The 21,714-nt window shown below is 32.7% G+C and overlaps 2 protein-coding genes, 1 long non-coding RNA gene and 1 other non-coding gene across 6 annotated transcripts; 1 reads left to right on the forward strand and 3 right to left on the reverse strand.

Annotated features, from left to right (window-relative positions):
- Window positions 1-2,882: 2,882 nt before the first annotated feature.
- TRNAV-UAC (transfer RNA valine (anticodon UAC)) lies at window positions 2,883-2,955 on the reverse strand. The gene has a single exon. It is a non-coding gene; the product is annotated as a tRNA-Val (tRNA).
- Window positions 2,956-7,887: 4,932 nt separating this feature from the next.
- On the reverse strand, window positions 7,888-11,816 carry LOC100266932 (60S ribosomal protein L7a-like). The gene is made up of 7 exons (XM_002281653.4): window positions 11,718-11,816; window positions 10,889-10,936; window positions 9,727-9,928; window positions 9,376-9,545; window positions 8,826-8,954; window positions 8,617-8,709; window positions 7,888-8,291 (listed from the first exon to the last, which is right to left on the reverse strand). Exons 1-7 carry the CDS (start codon window positions 11,718-11,720, stop codon window positions 8,160-8,162), a joined length of 777 nt encoding a protein of 258 aa, XP_002281689.1. The 5' UTR covers window positions 11,721-11,816; the 3' UTR covers window positions 7,888-8,159.
- Window positions 11,817-13,882: 2,066 nt separating this feature from the next.
- On the forward strand, window positions 13,883-16,317 carry LOC104881620 (transcription factor HHO5). Its single transcript, XM_019224858.2, has 5 exons — window positions 13,883-14,236; window positions 14,334-14,557; window positions 14,637-15,036; window positions 15,559-15,635; window positions 15,963-16,317. The coding sequence occupies exons 1-5, from the start codon at window positions 14,020-14,022 to the stop codon at window positions 16,086-16,088; spliced, it is 1,044 nt and encodes a 347-aa protein (XP_019080403.2). The 5' UTR covers window positions 13,883-14,019; the 3' UTR covers window positions 16,089-16,317.
- Window positions 16,317-20,851, reverse strand: LOC132255119 (uncharacterized). Of its 3 annotated transcripts, none has more exons than XR_009467722.1 (4): window positions 20,602-20,845; window positions 18,617-19,694; window positions 16,811-17,005; window positions 16,317-16,719 (listed from the first exon to the last, which is right to left on the reverse strand). It is a non-coding gene; the product is annotated as an uncharacterized LOC132255119 (long non-coding RNA). The 3 variants fall into 3 exon arrangements; XR_009467723.1 differs by having other exon boundaries at window positions 18,617-19,761; XR_009467721.1 differs by having other exon boundaries at window positions 18,617-20,851.
- Window positions 20,852-21,714: the final 863 nt, after the last annotated feature.

Raw genomic sequence — 21,714 nt, forward strand, 5'->3', positions numbered from 1 at the left:
TACTACCCCAAGTCCCATGTGGAACTTCATAAGCTAAACTACTCTTACTGCTTTTGAAACTACAAAGTGCTTGGCTTTTAGAGTAGAGTCAACAAAGCAAAATTTCTTCTCACTCCTCCAACTAATAGCCACACCACCTATAGATAGATCGACAAGAATCCTTATTAGAACGAACGTGTGAATCTATGTACCCAATGGGTACTATCTTATCACCATGGAACACAAGCATATAATCTCCTATTCTCCTAAGATACTTGAGTATATACTTAATTGTTGCCTAATGTTTTAAGACTGAATTAGACTAATATCTACTTACCATACCTATTGAAATGTAAATATCTGGTATAGTATATAGTATCGCATACATAATGTTACTCACTACTAATACATAAAGTATTTCATGTATACACTCTTTCCTTTTAAGTGTCTTAGGACATTGATCTTAAGAAAAAAGAACTTCATGCTTGAAGGGTAGGAAATTCTTCTTGGAATTCTACATTTCATACTTAACTAAAAGCTTGTTAATGTAGGTAGCTCGAGATAACACAAACTTCCCATTCTTGTAGTTCCTTAGGACCTTGATCTAAAGAATATATTGTGCTCCTCCCAAACCTCTTATCTGGAATTGAGTAGACAACCAGATCTTAACTAATGACAATAATCCTACATCATTTCTAATGAGTAGAATGTCATCAATGTATAATATCATAAAGACCATCATGCTTCTCTGCACATTTTTTTACGCACAAGACTCATCCTTATTTTAATCTAAGTCAAAGGTCTTAACTGCTTCATCAAAACATTTGTTCCATGAGTCATATGCCTACGTTAAGCCATAAATGGATTTATGCAACTTGCATACCAAATTCTCTTGGCTTTTTGCTATGAAACCATCTAGTTGTATCATGTAAATGCTCTCATCAAGATTGTCATCCAAAAATGTTGTCTTAATCCAATTGTCATATCTCATAATCAAGATGTCCCACAATGAATAAGAGTATCTGATGGACTTAAACATGGCTATCGACATGAAGCCTCTTCATAATTGAAACTGGGTTTTTTACTATAACCTTGCCTAGCCTTATATGTCTTGTCATTTCCATTTACTCATTTCTTTATCTTGTAAACCCACTTGCACCCTATGAGTTTTATCCCTTAAAGCCAAACTCTATTCAAATACATAGATTATAACTTTGCCTCTATAGCTTTTTGCTAAATATATGCATCCGCATCATTCATTGTTTCATCATAATCTATGGGATTGATCTCACTTTCCTCTAGAATTGTCCTAAAAGACTCCTAAATACATGAATCGATCTAGTTGTACCATAACCTTCTACTACAATGAGACATCAATGTACTAGAAATATCAAGAATTATTGGTATTGGATCCATAGTATTTTATGCTATTATGGGAATATCATCTAGTCTTTTCTAATCGACATCACTTTTAGTCTTATTACTTATCATATAGTCATCTTCAAGAAATCTGACACTTGTACTAAAAAAAAAACTTTCTAGTCGACCTAAGTATAAAAGTAATAACCTTTTGTTCCTTTTGGACAACCTATAAGCTGACAAACTTTTAGTATTGATTTCAACTTGTCTATCTTTGGTTATAGCACATGTATTAGACATCCACATGCTTGAACATGGTGCAAACTAGGTTTACAACCTATCCACATCACTATAAGAGTCAAAGGTACTGATTTAGATGGAATTAGGTTAAGAAGATATCATGCACTTTCCAAGGCATTTTCCTAACAAGGATGTATGGAGTGTTGAGAAACTCATCATATATCTCACTTTGTCCATTGGAGTTCGATTTCTTTTTTTTACCACTCTATTTTGCTATGGAGTTTCAAGGGCACTTAATTGAGATATAATTTCATGTTTTTTCATAAAAGAATCAAACTCACCTAATATGTACTTTCTACCTCGATCAAATTAAAGTATCTTAAGGTGCTTACCTAATTGCTTTTGATTCCGCCTTAAATTCCTTGAATTTATCTAAGACATCAAATTTCCTATGCATAAGGTAAATATAACCATACTTAGAGTAATCATCAGTAAAGGTAATGAAATACTCATTCCCTTAATGTGCATGGACGTTCAAGGTTCCACACAAATCAATGCACTAACTCCAAACATTATTTGGCTCTTACCCCTTTAGTAGTAAATGGCCTCTTGGTTATTTTACCTTCTATAAAAGAATTCATAGACTAGAAAGTCTTCTAGAATTAATGACTGCAATGTTTCAAACTTAACTAGTCTTTGGATCCTATTTAGATTTATATGACTTAAGCAAAAATGTCATAAGTATGTTTGATTAGTGTTAGGTATTTTTCTCTTTAATGAGATATAATTATTTTCAATCAAGGTAGTATAGAAATAGGAGTTATATGATAGAGATTGTTAATTAATAGGCCTGAGCAAATAAATGAATTATTATTTCCGATAAAACATTTGTATTGAAATAAACTTTATAATCACATTTATTTAAACTAGAAATCAAAACAAGGTTCTTTCTATACTCAGGTACATAAAGACAATCTTTAAGTTCTAGATGACAATTATTAGTTAATACTAGGGTAACATCTTCAATGACCTGTATAGCAATCCTAACATCAAAAGCTAGAGTAAGATACATGCCCCTTTTATTCAACTTTCTCTTAGTTAAAATCCCAATAAATAATTACATATATAGTTAGTGGCCATGGAATGTATCCACCATAAGTTAGTAGAATCCATTTAGGTGGTCTCCAAGTCTCATTGAACTAAAAATGGTTAAGATGAGCTATAGATTCATTAAAAGTTCCATAAGAAAATTTATTAAACTCCAAAAGATGTGAATGTAAACTACAATAAATAAATAAGGAAATTGATGCTGCCCAGGATCGAACTGGGGACCTTTAGTGTGTAAGACTAACGTGATAACCACTACACCACAACATCAAGATTATATAGATCCCCAATGAAAAGCACACATTCCATGCAAAAGGAAATTAGATATACTTGTAAAACAAGAAAATAAATAGTTAAAATACAATTGCTTGATAAGAAGTGAATAGTTATGATTTATGGAATATATGTTATAATTAGTTGAATTAAGATAACAAGAAAATGAATAATTATGATATACAAAATATGAACATATTAATAAATAGAAATTTTATTATAGTGGAAAAATGATATATATTTTTAAAAAAGTATAAAATATTATTAAAACTATTATTCGAAAAGTTTTTGGCATGTTTGCAAGATTAGAGATTATTGTGAATTAAATATTGGACACTCTCATGTATGTAGTCATAAAAAGAAAAAGACTTAAAAGAGTTTTAAGAAAAATGCAACATGAATATGTCATCAACATTGGGGTCATGTTAGCCATGAGTTTAAAAACCTTAAGATTTAAAGCATGATGCAACCCAAAGATACGATCGTTTTGGGTTCATGTTGGCTCAAAGTCAAGTTGTTTTTATGCGTATAAAATGTTAATAGCCCTAATATACAAAATTTAATCTCTTACAATTTACCACATGCTTAAATTAAGGTACTTATATACCAACAAAAAAAGGTCAAATATTATAGAGCCCCATAAAATAATATATATATATATATATATATATTGAAAATTAAAATAAAATTGTTAAAATAATTTTTGATAAAAATATTAAAATATTGTTTTTATTTAAATTTGATAGTTATCAATTCTTATCACCAGATAAATTGAAGACTACTAAATATAGTCTTTTAAATCTCCATAAATATAATTTTTTTTTAATAAAGAATAATAGTTCAAAACGCTAATACTAGCCAAATATGGTGTACAAAATCTCCCCAAACTAACTCAATCTTTTCAAAAATTGGCTGACGAGAAATCCAATACAAAATCAATGTTTTATCATTAAAAGAGTTTCCAAAAATATAGGGGAGTATATGCTAGCTAGTTTCCCCAAGATAAACGGAGCTTAAAAATTGCAAATCTTGAAAATAGTATAGGTGTGGGGGATATCTATCGAGTCCTCGGTTGATGGGTTCAACGCTTTTATCAAAGTCGAACTCAACAGGTCTAGGAAACGCTTAAAAATGTCTCAACTGATTGGGAGGCTTTTGAGCTTTTCTCTAAGTAGTATCAATTGAAGGGCAATTGAGCATTATATATCAGCTAGTCAACTAGACTTCAACTCATTGAAATCTTTCTAGTCCCACAGTCACCTACAATTGTACTTTAACTCCAGGGGCTAATGGCTACTTTCACTCTAAAACTCATGTTTAAAGCTCTTTTAGTTCATTTATAAACATACCAACCTTGAGTCACCACTATTAGGGATGACAATGAGGTAGGTCTTTTCGGGTACTCGCCCCGTCCCATCCTTAATAAGACGGGGTTTAATTTTAATAAATGGGTTTGGGACGGATTTGATAATTTTTTTAAAAACCCGGGCTGGGTTCGGATACTGTCCCACCCCGCCCCGATTATATATAAAATTAATTTTTAAATTTAATTTAATTTAAATTTTAAATTTTAAAATTAATTTAATTTAATTTTTATTTTACTATTTTTAATATATAGATAAAATAAAATATTTTTAATAAAATAAGTTATTAAAAATTTAATTATTTAATTATTTATTTTAATATAATTAAAATTTAAAAAAATAGTTTTAAAAAAAATTCAAAAAAAAAGTTAAACAAGACAGTAAATTCTCATACCTGTCCCGTCCAGTTTAATTTTTTAAATGGGACGGAGATAGGGCGACCCGTCTCGAACCCGCCCCGTTGTTATCCCTAATCACTATAGCAATTCATTAAAGTGCTTTGAAAAGTTTTTTTTTAGTGCACCTTAACATTAGTTTACTTGTGTGTTCGGGTCTAAATTTACAAACTAGGAAGCTGACTTTGACCGTTTCATTCTTGTACTTGTGAGAGAATATCTTTTAAGTGTGAGGGGTCACTTGAGGACGTTGTTAAGACATATTGGAGCCTTGAATCCAAGTGGAAAATAATTGAAGACTTTGGTTGAAGAAAGCCCTAGTACTGGTGAAAGAATCCTAGGCTTGGGTTAAAGGAAGAGGGAATGGAGGTAAGTAATTGCCCATCTAAAATTTGTAAAGAAAAGCAACACCTAATTCACCTCCCTCCCATTGGGTCCCTACCTAGGATTGTTTAACTTGACTTCATAGATACTTCTAGCCCTTATAAATAGGGCTCATTTCAAAGTTCTCAAGAAGACAATTCAAAAATCAAATAACTATTATGATAAGCAAAAATTGTGGATTTGGTCATTGAAAAAAATAAAATATCAATTTTCATTAAGAAACAAATTGAAGACTACTAATATAATCTTCTAAATCTCCTTAAATATTATTATATTTTTAATTAAAGAATAATATTTCAAATGGTTCATACTAGTCAAATACGGGGTTCCAAATCTCCCTAAATATTAACTTTAATTAAGGAAAAATATTTATAAGAGATTAAAAATTATTTGAATCCAATATTTCTAACCCCTATAAATAAGCTTATTCCAAAGCTCTTAAAAAGACAATTCAAAAATCAAATCTTCAAAAGAGGCTTTAAATCTTCTTTGAATCTTCAAAGATTCTTTAATTTCTTGAAAGTGACTTTGAATTGTCAAGATCTTTAAAGTATTCAAGTTTCAAGCTTCAAGATTTACAAAAAGACCTTTTTTATTTGAGATCATGCAGTTCAAGCCCATGGTCAACATTATACAAGTTAAGACTTAAGTCATGCCAAGACCTAAGTCATGATAAGGCTTAGGTCATACAAAGACCCAAATCAAGTTAAAGCCAAGTTACACTAAGGCTTAAATCAAGCCAAGACGCAAGTAAAATAAAAGCCTAAGTCATACTAAGACCTAAGTCAAATTAAAGCCCAAGTTAACTCAAGACTCAAATCACATCAAGTTAAGGTCCAAGTTAAGTCCTTGTGCCGTCAAATCTTCAACAAAATTTCAATTGGAGATCAAACTTTTTTAGACCCTTGATTAACAACTACAAAAGGAAAAATCAAAATATTTGATAGAGATTGCACCCACATCATCCTTTAAAATCAATATATTTCAATTTTACCACCTAATTTTTCTTAAAGAAAGTTGTGTATAATTTTTTGGCATGCCCACTAGGACCACCTCTTCCTCTCATCTTTTATTTTATAAAATCAAATATCTAAACGATACAGGGTTTTAAAAATTCATCAAGCAACAAAGGAGTAAAATTTACTTGTCCCACTCCTACCAAAGTTGCTACCTATGAGTAAAGTTTGTTCTCATGACCCTAAGAAGAACAAAAACCGGTTCTCAACATCAAAAATCCTTTTCAAGGTTAGTTGGAAGTGTTGAAATGACTTTGCTCAAGAATCCTATTATCCTTGAACCCTTTTAAGGTTAAGGAAGAGCAATAAGGTTGTAAAAGTACTATTATACTCATTTATTTTTCGATAAATATCTTCAAACTATATGCACTTGTCTGCCCCAAAAGACAAAAAATATGATATTGGATCTATGTCTACATCTTATAGATCCCCACAAAGGACTCTTGTTGAATATGATATTGGATTTATGTAAAAGTTAAATAAGAAATGAAACATATAATGGTGGATCTCATGGTTTTCTTATATGACAACCCCTACAAATGATATTTGTAAAAGTTAAATTTATAAATAAGAAAGAGAATAAAACAATTAAGTTTTCAACTCTAATTATTTTCATTTGATAGAAATGAAAAAAAAAAAAACAAACAAACAAATCCTATGTAAATAAAAGCTCTTTCCAATTTTCAAGGTATCTAAAATATTCAAGGAAATCAAAACCAAGGGAGATGTAACTAAACATGATAAAGACTAAATAAACCAAAACAAAACTCTGTAAAATAATTGGGGATAAATATACTTATCAAGATGATTAGTTGAGGCTTGTAATGTCATTAACTTAGATCTCAAGCCCTTTGATATCATACAACAATTGATTGTTAGTGAAGATTCACTCTTATCACAAGCAACAACACTCGAAGGTGGCAATTTTGACATAATTTAACAACATGATTTGAAAATATCATGAATTTTAGCAGGTTTGGGTTAGATATATTATATTTGTGTTATAATTGAGTCAATTTATATAACCCATTTAATAAAGAGTCGTGTTTAGGTTTTTAAGTATTCAATCCATCTAACTCGTTTACTTTAATTGTGTGAAAATGACTTACCTATGACCCAACCCATTAAAATTTATTTATTTTAAATATCTGAAAATTATAAAAATTAAAAATATTTTTTGGATTATAAATATCATGCAATTAAAAAATCAAATAACTAACTAAAGCAATCGACATTACAAAAATAAAAACATTTAATAATTAAAAAATTAAATACAATTATAAAGAAGCGTAACATAAAATTTTATTTTATTTTTAATGTTATCAACATATTATAATTAAACTAATTAAGATTTAAAAAATTAAGCTTTAAAATGTATTTTGAAAGTAATTTTTTTTTTTTGTAATTTTAAAATATTAAAGAGATTAAATATGTCATAATGGTATTAGCAAATTTAACGAATTAGAAATTATATGAACAGGTTATTTAGAATCATACAAAACCAACCCGACCAATTTATTAAATGGACTACACAGGGTCTAATTGTATTATCCATGTAACAAATGAGAAATCAGTTTGACATAATTATTAAATGGATCATATTCAGGTTAAGTAAATTTATCATGACTTTATAAGACCATTGTGGCCCCGGTAACACCGTTATCTTGAGCATACTCCTCCACACTGGGAATGAAGAGAACCAGAAGCACGACGCCTCTGGGGTTAGTACATCAAGACTAATGCATAGAGACAAACTCCTGTGGAGAAAACTTTCAACGGCAACAGCAAATCATAGGGGTGAATAAAACAAAGCATCACTTCTCAAGTCAGCAGATCAGTTCTCCAAAAAGCAGAAGTTGTTTTAATTTTCTCCTACCAAAGGATAACTCAAGAACTCAAATAGAATACTAGTATCTCAGCTAGATGACCAAATACAAAACTTAGCCTAGTCGACAAGCAAAATGATGGCTGATATGCAAGAAACTTTTGTAGAAGAGTTCTGTTATATTATGCGCTTCTCCTTCTACTATGCGTTGAAACACTTAAGACATTCTTTGTGCAGCCTCCTTGGCTATGAGTTTCTCCTTGGCTTTTGTCTTAGCCTGAGATTTGGATCCCATGATGCCACCTCCCCATCTCTTGCGGTATTCATCATACTTGTCGTTGAAGTTGGCCTGAGATTAATTAATAGAAGCATAAGAAGTTTTACAGTTAATGATTTGCCTCAATGTTAAATGAAATTTTTGAAAAGGGCAACATCCACACTACTGGACAAGAACTCCATTATAATAAATTTTATGCAAGTTATTATGCAGTAGAAATACTATCAGAATGAGAGACAAACAGTATATCAGCAACCAGCCAAGTCACAGCCAATGAAAGTGACCCCATTCATTTTGGAGCACTATAAAGTTTCTATCTTTCCCAGAAAATTTCAGGTCTAGTTTCCAGAGAAAAAATATTAATTCAACACTTGGAGCCATGATTAGATATTGTTACCTTAACAGCCTCAACAATCTTGCTGAATTCCAACTTATCCTCATTCTTCACTGATGTAAGACACAAAGCCGTGGCTGTTTTCTTGTGAACAATCTGTGAAAGGTCACGTAAGCATGAGATGAGGTCAAACATCCAAAATTCCAAATCCAAAATTGACCTAAATAAATGGAATGATTATACAACAAACAGAATAAGTGAGCAAGATTTACCGCTCCAAGACGAGACTTGCCCTTCACAATTGCGTAAGGGACCTCCATTTTCCGGCACAAAGCTGGTAGCCAAACAACAAGCTCAATTGGATCAACATCATGTGCAATTACCACCAACTGAGCCTTGTTCTACACAGATAGAATGGAGTTAAAAGAAAAACTATGACGTTTATAAGAATGAAATGGACTAACAGTATCCAGTATTGGTTGGCAAAGAAGCTTAGAAGTAACAATATATAAGCACAGGGAACCTATTAAGTTGGTGAAGAAAAATCTAATGGAATTACAAAGTACCAAAAACAACTGATGACTATATGCCAAAATCATTTATTGAAAAAATGTTGTGACTGGAAAAAAAATGTAAAGAGAAGAAAATCTAAAAGCAAAAGTCAAATGCAATTTCTTAACACATCCAAGGAAAAATACAAAACCAAAAAATTCAGGAGAATGCATTTCTAATCTGTAGTAATAAACATGCTTTTTCTTTTTTTGCAGTATTATCCATGTGACGACCACACCAAGGGCCCAATTTCCATTTAATCAAGAATACCTGCTCAATGAGGTAGGTAATGTGATTAAGCCCATATTTGACAACAATGGGTTTCTTTGACTCTGCAGTTTTCCCCTCTGCTTCAGCTTGTGCTCTTTTTAGAAGTCTTTCCTTCTTGGCAGCCTTGTCCTCAGGTCTATATTTGAGCAACATCTTAAAAAGATTTGTAGCTATAACACAGAAAACCGGGAAAGCAAAATATCAGAATGCAAGAAAAGCTTATGTGCGAAAAAGGTCATTGTGATATAACAGTTAACATGCCACATTTTATACACAAAAGAAATTCCACTGTTTGGACATGATTAACACAGCTGAAGTGGGGCACAAATGTGACAATTCTAACAGTCTTACCAAGGTTCTTGTCAAGGGTTTTAGTAAACTGGTTCAAAGCAGGAGGAACCTTCAACCGTTGCCTCAAAATCCTCCTTTTCCTCTGGATACGGACCACATGGGGCCATTTGACAAATCTAGTCAGGTCCTTCTTTGGTGGTAATGCACCACCTATCCCAAACTGCTTTGGACGCTTCTCAAACAAGGGGTTCACAACCTTTTCCTGCAAATAATTATTAAAAATCGGCCATCATAAAAAACCCTAAATTAATTGTACTTAAAATTGAATAGACAAAACACTAGAGTCACTAACTAAAGGTTAAACATTTTAAAATAAGAAGAAATGTAAGGGAAATAATCCAAATTCCCAGAAAATGGACAAAAACTTTCTATAATTTTTGCAAAAACAATTACCATCATACATAGACAAAACAGTTAGAAGTAAAATTAGTTATTTTGAATTCTAACCACTGGCACCATCTACCTACAAACATATACATACATACATATGTATGTATATATATAAAATAAAAAAATCCCTACCACCTAATTCTTCATGAAGGTTGTACTGTTTTATTTAAAGTTCCAAGTCCAGAGGATTTTGTAGTCTTACAATTTCCATGTTCAAGACCCAAAGTCATCTAAATTGAAGGTGACCTAGCAAAGTTTGTTAAAAGGTTAGACTGCACACTTGGGTTAAAGGTCACAATTAAAAGTAATAACTTGTAAATCCCTTTTTTGAATATGGGACAATCAGTTAAATAGAAATCCAGTAATTAAACAATAATGATTTTTTTGAAACATGAACCTCTATACCAAAGGAAAACAATACATTGACTTTATGATAAATCAATGGCTTCAGTCCCAAAAGAATAGGACCTCAAAGAAACATGAACCTCTGATAAATCAAAAAGGATGAAAAGCAAAAAAATCAGGAACACATTATATTGTACAAAATAGATCCTATGCCAAGAATTAGTCATAACATAAAATCAGTACCAGTTCAGCCCATAAAAAGTAGCTTGGTCAAGAACAAGGCAACCAACAAAGTTAGTGGTAACAAAACCCTATTAGAAGCATAGGTAAAATTCATCAACACCATCTATACCAAAGGAAAGCAATACATTGACTTTATGTTTTTGCTTCCAAATATTCATTGAGAGAGGGAGAAATGGTTACTCACAGTCTTTTTCTTTGCTGGCACTGCAGCCTTCCCACCTTTTTTGGGACCCTGTGAGAAAAAATATATAGACACATAGTCAATAAAAGAAAAGAACTCAGCACCTCACAACAACAACAAATGGAGGTTTATCCAAATATTTGAGCCATTTCATGTGCAAAATTGCAACGTTGGTCAATGCAACAGACCACACATCCCACACCTCATGGTTATACAATCTGCAGTTCATCAAAATTGGAGCACACCAAGGCTCCAACATTTAACACACAGACTATCAATCTAATCCCCAAAAGGTTGAGGTTGAGCCTAAAAGTCTAAAAAATACAATTCCCAATATATGTGCCAATGCGAATCTGATCAAATATAGTCTTCATAAACTTTTTGTAGTCATACAGAAAGGACTATCCACACAGCCGTACTAAAAACAATCTTCAGGGTGTTGGCAACAGGAAGTTTCACGGCATCAACTAGATCAAAGTCCTATGAGCGAAGATTTGATACCATTGATGTTCAAGTCGGAAACCATTTTTCAAAAACATGTCACCGAACCGAATACTAGATGCCCCTAGGAGCAAAATCTGATCTATTTGTCCTATTTAGGTCAAGTTTTTTCATTTTCTGGAAACGAAGCCCAAAAATTACATAGAATATGAGATTCAAAATTTTAATTTCTTGGGTTTTCCCTAGCTTTCTAGGGAAACAAACGGAGATTATAACCAAATGTAGATTAAGGCGATCCATGTGGTCTGCAGTAGAGAAAATGCCTAGATGGAAACCTAGAAGAGATGCCAAGAATACAAAGATTATTAAAAAGAAGAAAAGTGTTATTTACCATTAGTTGCAGAGAGAGTTGAGATGGAACCCTATGTGCTGCTGCAGGAGGCTGCGTGAGGACGGGAGGCTTCTCCGAGGGTTTTATTCTAAAGAAGCCCTAAACCCTAAATCAATATATTTGCATTAAAGTCCCTGCATTTTCGATTATTTATTAAATGGTCCTCCCTGATTCAAATTTTACAAATTTAGCAGTTTGGTTAGGAGGGTTTTTCATTTTTCCTTCTTTTTTTTTTTTTTTTTTTTACAAATTAAAATTGAGGAAATGAATTTTCTTTTACAAAGAAAAATATTCATATGTTGAACATCTTCTCTAAATTAATTTGATTAATATATCTAATAAATGGATTATCAAACTTCAATCATGATATATATTTTTTACATTTTTTTTAAATGATTTGAGGCATTGGATTATGATTGAATCCCTAAAACCTAATTTTAAAACTAGAGATACAAGTGAGAAATGGATAAGAGAGCCCTTTAAATGTTTCAAATCATTTCCAACTCGGGATTGTTTCTTAGGAAAATTTCTAGTTATTTGAGCTAAAAAATATATTTAAGTGAGAATTTTTTCTACAAACTCTTTACTCTTTTTTTTTTTTTTTCAGTTACGATAAAATTTAAGTGTCTTCTTGATTGGGTATCAAAAGGAGGTCGATATCATGCTAGTTGATGATTCCAAGTGTACTTTATATGAAGATGGTGTGAAATCGAAGTTTGAAAGGCTACTAAACAAACAATTTATGAACAGTAAGTAAAATCTTATATTTGATATTTTTCTTTATAATGGATTTTGTAATTATAGTAGGCTTGTAGTTTTATTATCTCTTTAGAGATTTCCCACTTTATATCTTGTCTCGAATTTGTATATGCTCTTTAAATTTGCATGACTATACCAAAGATAATAGAAAAGGTAGACTAATGGATATTATCAAGCTTAAATTAGGAATAAGATAGAAGTGAAAATAAAACTATTGAGCATAATACTAAAACCATGTACATTTTGTTTAGTTTCAAAAAAGTGCTAGAGAAAGAAAAAAATTATTTTCTCATATTTAGTTTTACTATACAAAATATGACAGAAAATAAAACATATTCAATATTAATTAAGAATTTATGTATTTTTAAATTATTTAATATTTATATAAAAGAGTTAAAAATAAATAAACTGAATTTGAAGTCGTCTGGAAAAATAATTTATTGGCTTTGAATCTATTTTTTATTTTCCTTTACTTTCTCTTTTCCTCTACTTTTTTTCTTTATTTTATTTCTTTTACATTTTTTCTCAATTGTTTTGTGAAACAAACATAACCTATATTATTAATATTATTAGCAAAAATGATTTTTAAGAATTGCTACATGAACTTTTAGCTTTTATTTTGATAGATTGTAAAGAATTGTTTTCCCTCAAGTTAATGGATATAATTAATTTTAGCTTTAATTTTGGTCAACTCGTCCCTAATTCAAAGTTTATATTTGATTTCACTACGAGAAAAATATATAAGAAAATAAAATATAATTAAAATTGGTTGAAAATTTAAGTATTTTAAAATTATTTAATCTATGATAATAAAAAAATAAGTGAAATAAATTTGAATAAATATTTGAAAATGATTATTTACTTTCAATTTTTTTTTTTTGTTTTTTTTGTTCTTTCCACTTTCCTTTTTATTTTTTTCTTACATTTTTCTCTCTTTTTTTTGGAAACCGAACATAACTTAATTCTCGAAGAAAATGACATATTAAAATTAGATGTACAAAAAGAACAAAAAGGACATACCCACTTTGAGGGAAATAAAAAAAAAAAGATACAAATGACCTATAATTAAGTAACATTCAATTAATATATTTTCTATTTAATTTTTGAGAATGACCAAGTTTGTGAGTTTGTTCTCCTTCCAAATTTAAATCTTACATAAGCATAATAACGGAATTATGTTAAGAGGAGTTGAGCAACTCAGAGTGGTGAGACCGAGTTAGAGCCGAGTCGGAGAGAGTTGACTCGTGTATACGTTACCGATACGCGGCCACCAGGGTGATGATACTTGGCCATCAGAATCTGAAACAAGTTTGCATGGAGAATCTGTGATATCATCACAACCATCTCTGGGGATTTCCGAAAACCACTTTTCACCTCTTTTTCCATCCCCTTGTTTCTGATTCCCATTTTCCACCTCTTTTTCTCCCTTTCTTGACTCCCAAACAACCCCCTTAATTCTCATCATCGATCCTTCCTTCGCCTTGGCACTGCACACTCTTCGGCACAGAGTCACAGAGATATCTGATCATTAGTGGGTTCAGTAATGGATTCCGACTCCCTGGAACTCAGCTTGGGCACTGAAAAACAATGCTATATCCCTCCAAGCATCACCCACTTTCTGAATCACCTTTCCAGGATCAGAGATGTTTCTAAGAGGCTAGCTGAGTTGAACGACTATGTGAGCAAGTTGGAGCAGGAGATGCGCAAGCTGGATGCCTTAAAACGCAATCCTCAACGCTGCATGCTGCTTCTCAAGGATGGTGTGTCTTTTTCTGGTGGATTCTTTGATGTTTTTCTTTTTTATATAGTGTTAACTCCTTAATTTGATCCATGGATTTCTTCTTCTTTTGGTTCCAGCTGTTGAGTTTCTGAAAAAGGAAGGAGAGAAGATGAAGCGAGATATAGAATTTAAAGAACCTAAATGGCCTGTGCTGAAGGAGTTTCTGCCATTAAAGAGAAGCTTTAATGAGGAGGAACACAGGGCAGTACCCATGGAGAAAGAATATGGCAGAGAAGAGGAGAACCTGACGATGAATTGTCACTATGAAAAGAGACATAAATCCACCCTTGCAATTCCCAAGGTAATTAAACCCCTTTTAATTTTCTGTTCTTTTTCGTCTAATGTTTTTGGGAGTTTCCATAGCTCAAAATTTCTTTCAGCCCTGCAAATTGAGCATAGGAGGAGGAGGAGGAGCATTCACACCATTCAAGGCAACAATGGCGAAAACAGAAGTGGCCAAGGAGGTGGCGGAAGAGCCAGTTTTATCCCTTCTTCTGCCTGGAACCCAGAATTCAAGGCCCCGACTGGGTAACAACCATCTTCTTCCAGAGCCCTACAACAACGCTGCCGATGGAACCCAGACTGAAAGGCTTGAACTGGGTTACAACTACCCTGTTCCCAAGAACAATGACATAGGCAAAGGTGTTGCCCATCATCAGCCGTTTAATCCACAGGCAGTGCAACAACACCAGGCAATCTGGAAGAACAACAGAAGATGCTGGTCACCAGAGCTGCATGCTAGATTCATGGCCGCCATGGACTTTCTTGGTGGTCCTGAAGGTTACATATCATGATTTTATTGCCACTAGAGAATCATGGATCTGATATCCTTTTTTCTTTTTGTTTTCTCTTATTGGAGTTTGTGCGTCTCTTTAGACCTCGATAATTGTGAGGGAAGCAAGCATCAGAGTGGAGAAAAAAATAAATGTTATAAAAAAAACTTGAGATTATTTTTCTTTTAAAAAAAAAAAAAAAAAAAAAGAGGTTAGCCAAAGAAAGTGGTAAATTTTTTAGCGTATAATATTTCATTAAAATATTTATTTTATTATTTTTTAAAAGTTTTAAATAAGAGAAATTGTTTGTCTCTTAAAAGAGGAATTATTTGAAAAGCCAAGGGATAAAAGGAAAATAAATTTGCCTTAATAGTTTTTTATTCTTTTTCATCAACTTTCATGTCTTTTTTTACCATATAAAAATAAAACCAAATATATATATATATAAGTTATTCAAATTGCTTTTATTTCTTCTTAGTTCAGTCTTATCTTACTATATCTGGTCTTTTTTTTTCTTTGGGTTGGGCAGTGGCCACCCCGAAGCAGATTAGAGCGATTATGCAAATTGAAGGGCTTACAAATGATCAAGTTAAAAGCCATCTCCAGGTGGATCCTCAATACCTTTCCAACCTACAATTTATCAACTTCAATACCGCTAAGCCTACATAACTTTTTCATTTTGTTTGTTTGTTCTTTAAATGTTGCTTTTGCGTTAGAGCATTTTGAAAGAAAGACTACCCTTTATAAATCTTTTGGGACAGTGGAAGTTATAATGAGAATAAACCACCAGGGACCCAGACCCTTTCTATGCAATAAGACCTCGCGAACCTCACCACACTTAATTGTCCCATAAAGTCACCATGGTCCTGCAGTATCTTATTACCTTCCCTCTGAATAACTCTTTAATAAATTGATGTATGTATAATTTTCCAGAAATACCGGCTTCACAACAGGGGGCAACAAGTGGAAGATACAGAGCCAGCAAATCGACAAGCAAGTTTCCAAGAGCCATGGAAACCTGAGAGCCACTCCGGAAACTCCTGGAGCACATGGAGTTAGTCCAACTTCCCAGTTGTCCACTAAGCTTAGCGGTGCTGGGACTACTTGGAAGGCCTCTGCTGCTGACAATGCCAATAGGGTCGAAAACGAGCTATGGCCTCAGAAGCCAGTTTTGCAAATCTGGGGACACTGATGCAAACTTATTCTCCTAGAATTTTATGTGTAAGGGGTATATGTGAAGGGGTTCAGTTTGTAAGTGCTGAGGTCACACAATACAAAAAAATGAAATATTTCCAAATTGGTGATCTGTTATTTGATCTCTTTGGTAAGTTGCATGGTGTGAGTGACAAGGAACCCAACCACAAACCAGGCTCTAAAATTAGAGGCATAAAAGGATTTTTTAACTGCAAAATTCTATTAACCTTCAAAACACGAGAAAACGGAAAATAATAGTTGAGGGTTTGCCTTTGGAATTTCAATGGCTGATTTGTGCTTCTTTCCATGGCCATATTTCACCTAATTCTTCCCTTCCCTGCCATCCTTTCTCCAGGATTACTGTCTTTTGTTCTTCCTCATCAAAGCTTCTGTTTAATGGCAAGAATTCCTTCAGTTCGGGATCCTTAGATTCTTCAGATTTCATACTTTGTTTCATCCTCTTGCCTTCTTGTTTCATAACCTCAAAGAATTGGAACTGTAAAAATAAATAAATAAATAAATAAATGACTAATCAGGAGAAGAAAGAAAAAAAAATGCATGAAAAGCAACACAATTATGAGGATAACCTGAGCAAAATTTCAGATTCTTGGGCTTTCCCATCTTCTCAGCAACCCAACATCACATGAACGATTTTCTTTGATCTGTTTCAGGTTTGATTCGGTGCTCAATTTGATCCAAATTGTTTGACTGAATACATATCCAACCCTTCTTGAATTTCTGGGACATCATTCCATAGAAGTTCACCCCACATTTTCAAGTTCCTGGTTCCACAGCAATGATAATGTGAATCAATTGATTCCTTTTTTATTTAATATAAATGAAATTTAATGAATGCTCAGCAAATTTGAAGAAATTTCTAAAAGAGACTGCAAAATTGATAACAGATGAAAATAACACAGCTTTCTCCACTGTCCCCTTTTGCAAGACAGTGCCAATAGTAACTTCAGTTTTGCCAAAAATCTGTTTCAAACTCAGTAAGATCCTTCAGAGACAAGAGACAGAAATATTGGAACTTTTAGTAAAAAAATTTCAATGCCAAGCTCATATGCTTTTGCCCCTAGTAGAATTTTGTTTCACCGGATGTCTAACTTATGTTTACCTATAAAGTTCAAAAACAGAATCCAAACAACAGTCTATTACTTTTAAGTCAGTGTTCTTAGAATTTAGAAATCATGATTATATTTTTCTTTATCAGAACAATCATGATTGTGGTTACTAGTACACAAACATAATATAATTTGCATCTACCATTTGCATTACAACAGGTTCATTTAACTCTATTTTGTGCAGGAGAAACTTGTCCCTTCAATGAAGAGGACATATTTAACCATGGTTCAAAGAGAGATGGACTGATACAAATGGGTTTGTGCAGGACAGAAAAAATGAAAACAAATTTTACCTCATATTTTAAGAAAAATGTTATCCATCAATAAGCACAAAACATTCAGCTCAAAAAAATAAAAAAATAAAATAAAAGAAGAAGAAGAAGAAAGGATTTCTTTAAACCAGGTTAGGACCTACCATGATTAGGACCCAAAACCAGGTTATGCAATTAGGCTACAATTAGCACATGGGTCTCAGATAGGTCCAAGATGTAACATGGGTTATCCAATGTTTCCATGTTAAGGACAAAATTATTAGTAACAAAGTAAAGCAATTCATTCTAGTGATTAAACCATAATGTCATTTTACATCTTAAATTGCCCTCCTCTCATATTTCTTATAAGGGTAAATACGACTTATAAAAAAACTAATTATCAACTCAACATTCTCCACTCTTTCACTTTTTTTTTTTTCCGAGTATAATTGATGATTTACAATTATACTAAGGCCATTTATTTCGTCTTTTTGACACATGGATCTATGTCGAGTCTCATAAGCAAGCTGAAGCTAAATCCTGTACTTTGATTTGATACTTCAAAATTATCCACTAACTTAATTCAATGCCTAAAATATAACATGATTGAAAGCCACTTTTCAACCTATCTTTAGCAAAAATAAATATTTAATTGGTTGAGACGAACGCATGCACACACACAGCATTGCTGAGCAGTATTCAATTAATGCCTTTTACTTTTACTTTTCTTTTTTCATAAAATATAATTTTGTGAAATTATTCTCCATCTAGATTCATACAATTAATTAACTACTTTATTTTCTTCATTCCTTGTTTTGTCACAAGTATTTTATTTATAGCATACACAAATGATAACTAATCACATCAAACTTATCCATTCTAGTATTATTAATATTTTATTTGCAACACCCCGTTGATGTCAAATTGTATTACATAGGCAAGGTAACAACAGATATACATTAGGTAAAAGTTGTGAACAGCATAAATTGGAAAGAGCCAGACAGATATACGTTACCTAGAGAACAGCAGATATGTGACAACTAAGCAAGGATATGTGGCTATCAAAACCTGAAAGAACTTCACACGGAGAATCTCTGATGTCACCAAAGCCTTCTCTAGGGATTTTTCAATGCCCTTTTCCCAATTCTCACCTTTTTCTCTCTTTTTTCATAACTTCAAAACCACCCCTCCTGTGTCCTCTTGTACTCAGATTTCACCACACAGAGATCCAATAATCTTCAAGCTCTCTGGAATTGAGTTTGGGTGCCAAAAATAGACTTACATCCCCAACAACAACGCCGATCTTTGGATTACCTTTCTAAAACTAAGGGCGTTTCCGAGAGATTGGAGGCACTGGATGATGATCTTGACTCTTGAGAAGTTAGAGCAAGAGATGGTCAAGATGAATGACTACAAAAACAAATCCTTATTGCACATTGATTCTCAAGTATGGTAGGCTATCTTCTAGGGGGTTCTTTGAAGTTTTTACTTTTAATGATTCTGATCAATCGGTAATTGTTTATTTACTTTATTTTCTTGTTTTCTTGGTTCCAACTGTTGAGGTTTTCAAAAAGGAAGATGAGAAGAGTAGTGAAATATGGAATCTGAAGAATCTAAGAGGCCAGTGCTGAAGGAGTTCCTGCCATTAAAGAGAAATTTTGACTAGGAGGAACAAAGTGCAGTAATACTGGAGAAAAACGGCAGAGGGAAGAACAAGATGAACTCTGATCACAAAAAGAGACAGAAATCAGCCACATAAATTCAAAGGTAAACACTAAACAATTTTTTCCTTTTTTTCCTCTAATGTTTGTGGGGGTTACGGACTAGAACATTGCAACACAAAAACCATTTCACCCCTGCCAATTAAGCAAAGGAACAATCATTACATTATTCAAGGCCAATGACCCCACTTTTCTGCCAACCTCACCAACAGCAAGACATGGAGGTTGAAGAAGGACCAAATCGATCCCTTCTTCTTCCCAGAAACTAAGGACACAAACTGGGTTGCAACTCCCATGCAGACCCATGGGCAATGGTGCCACTTATAGGCTCTGAATGAATGGCCAAAGCAGAAAGGAGGAACAGTAGGCAACCTGGAAGAACAACAGAAGATGCCAGTCAGCAGAGCAGCATGCTAGTTTCATGGCCACCATGGAGCTCCTTGGTGACCCAGAAAGTTATATTTCAGTATTAGAGAATCATGAATCTGAATTTATCTTTTGTGAGAGTTTTAGCCTCTTTAGAATCTCAAACTTTACAGACAATGAAGAGAAAAGGGAAAGGGAACAAAAATATAAACTCAAGATTATTTTCTAATATGATCCATTTCTTAAGAAAACACAAAGCCTACAAATTTTGAACCGTAGAGAAATTTGCAGAATGTTAACTATACTTCACTTTCTTTTATTTTTTTCTTAATTAAATAAGACAGTTAAATTTCTTAGAAATTTTATTCCTTAAAACCATTTTTTTTTCTCCCTTTCCCTTTCTCTTTCCCTTTCCCCTTCAGTTTCGGAGAACTGGATACGAAAATTTGTGAAAGGGCATTTTGAAACTATAAAAACAAATTTCAAAAAACACAAAATTTCAAATGTTATTATTAGATTTAAGTTTCCAACGCACTTTCAATTGCAACGAAATAAGAGAATTGAATTATCATCTAATTTTTCTTTTTCCATTCCTCACCAATTTCCAAGATTTTATATGAAAATGAAGAACACCTGTTTCAGAGAATGTAGTCCTACTCTACAAAACATCGCATGGTACGGTAAGTTTCTTCTTTGCTAGACCTCATGCATACCTAAATTAGGGTTTCTTTTCTCTCTACCATCTTTGATAGTTGAACATTTAGGGTATCTGGGTTCAAAAGTAGGATTGTTTATTTCAAGAAAATTTGAAGAAAAAGAATCATAAAATTTATCACTAAATTGCATTATTCAAAGGGATATCAAACGAATTTGAGGAAAAAAAAAAAGGAAAGAAAGCAGCATCGAGCCATACCTTTCCCAATGCAATGGGCATGGTGAATCTGAATCATGGACCAGTGTCATGAATAATGCAAATTCACCATCCCTTCCAGTATTTTATTATCAAACAGTAAACCCTAGGCCCTGTTGCAGGAGGCTGTGTGAGGGAGAGAAGCGAGACTGCTGTGTATTCTAGATGTGAGGGCCCTAAGATCCCTAAATGTAATTGTTTTTATAGAGTCCCTACATTTTTTCTTATTTATCATGCGGTTCATATATATTTAAGTTTTAAGTTCCTAAGAGAAATTGAGAATTGTTTTTAAAAATTATTTTCATAAATTGTTTTTTAATAATTGTTTTAACATCAAACAAAAGGTTTCTTTACCTTTTGAGACTAAAACTTATTTAATTACTCTTTGGTATTCCAGTCAAACAACATTAATTGATGAAAGTATAGTTTATGTAATAAGAAGAAGAATGTCTTCTCTTCATCTATGAGTCCTCGAGAGTTATATTATAACCTCTAAGGGGGTGTTTGGTACACGGGAATAGGGAGTGGGAATAGACATCTCATTCCTTTTCTCCCTTATTCCTATGTTTGGATAAATGTTAAGAAGGCGGAAATGAAATAAAAAATTATTCCGCCAGAAATCAAATCCAACTTACGAGTCGGATTTGCATTCATTAAAAGTAGGTGGTATTCTGATTCATTAAACCTATTTGATAATATAAAATAACCTAAATTACTATTTTACCCTCTTATCTTGTTCTTCAAACCCGATGTTTATCTTCTTTGCAAAGGTAGAGATCCATTCATCATCCACTTCTTATCTTCTTTGCAAAGCTAGAGACCCACTCATCATCCAATTCTCTGCAACAAGTGATTCTTCCAAATTGAATCAATTAAACCTTCCACGAGACCCACTCATCGTCCAATTCTTTACAACAAGTGATTCTTCCAAATTGAATCAATTAAACCTTCCACGATATTTTTAAAAAATAATATCAATTTCTAATTTATAGGGTTTTGGATGTTCATTTTGATTGTTGGATCTAGGATTTGTCATTGTTTGCTGCAACTAGGTTCTGAAAACTCCCTTCTACATCTTCGATCAGGTTTACCTTATTTTCTCTTTCTTCTTTTACT

Source organism: Vitis vinifera, chromosome 14 (genome assembly GCF_030704535.1).
Source record: "Vitis vinifera cultivar Pinot Noir 40024 chromosome 14, ASM3070453v1".
NCBI lineage: Eukaryota > Viridiplantae > Streptophyta > Magnoliopsida > Vitales > Vitaceae > Vitis > Vitis vinifera.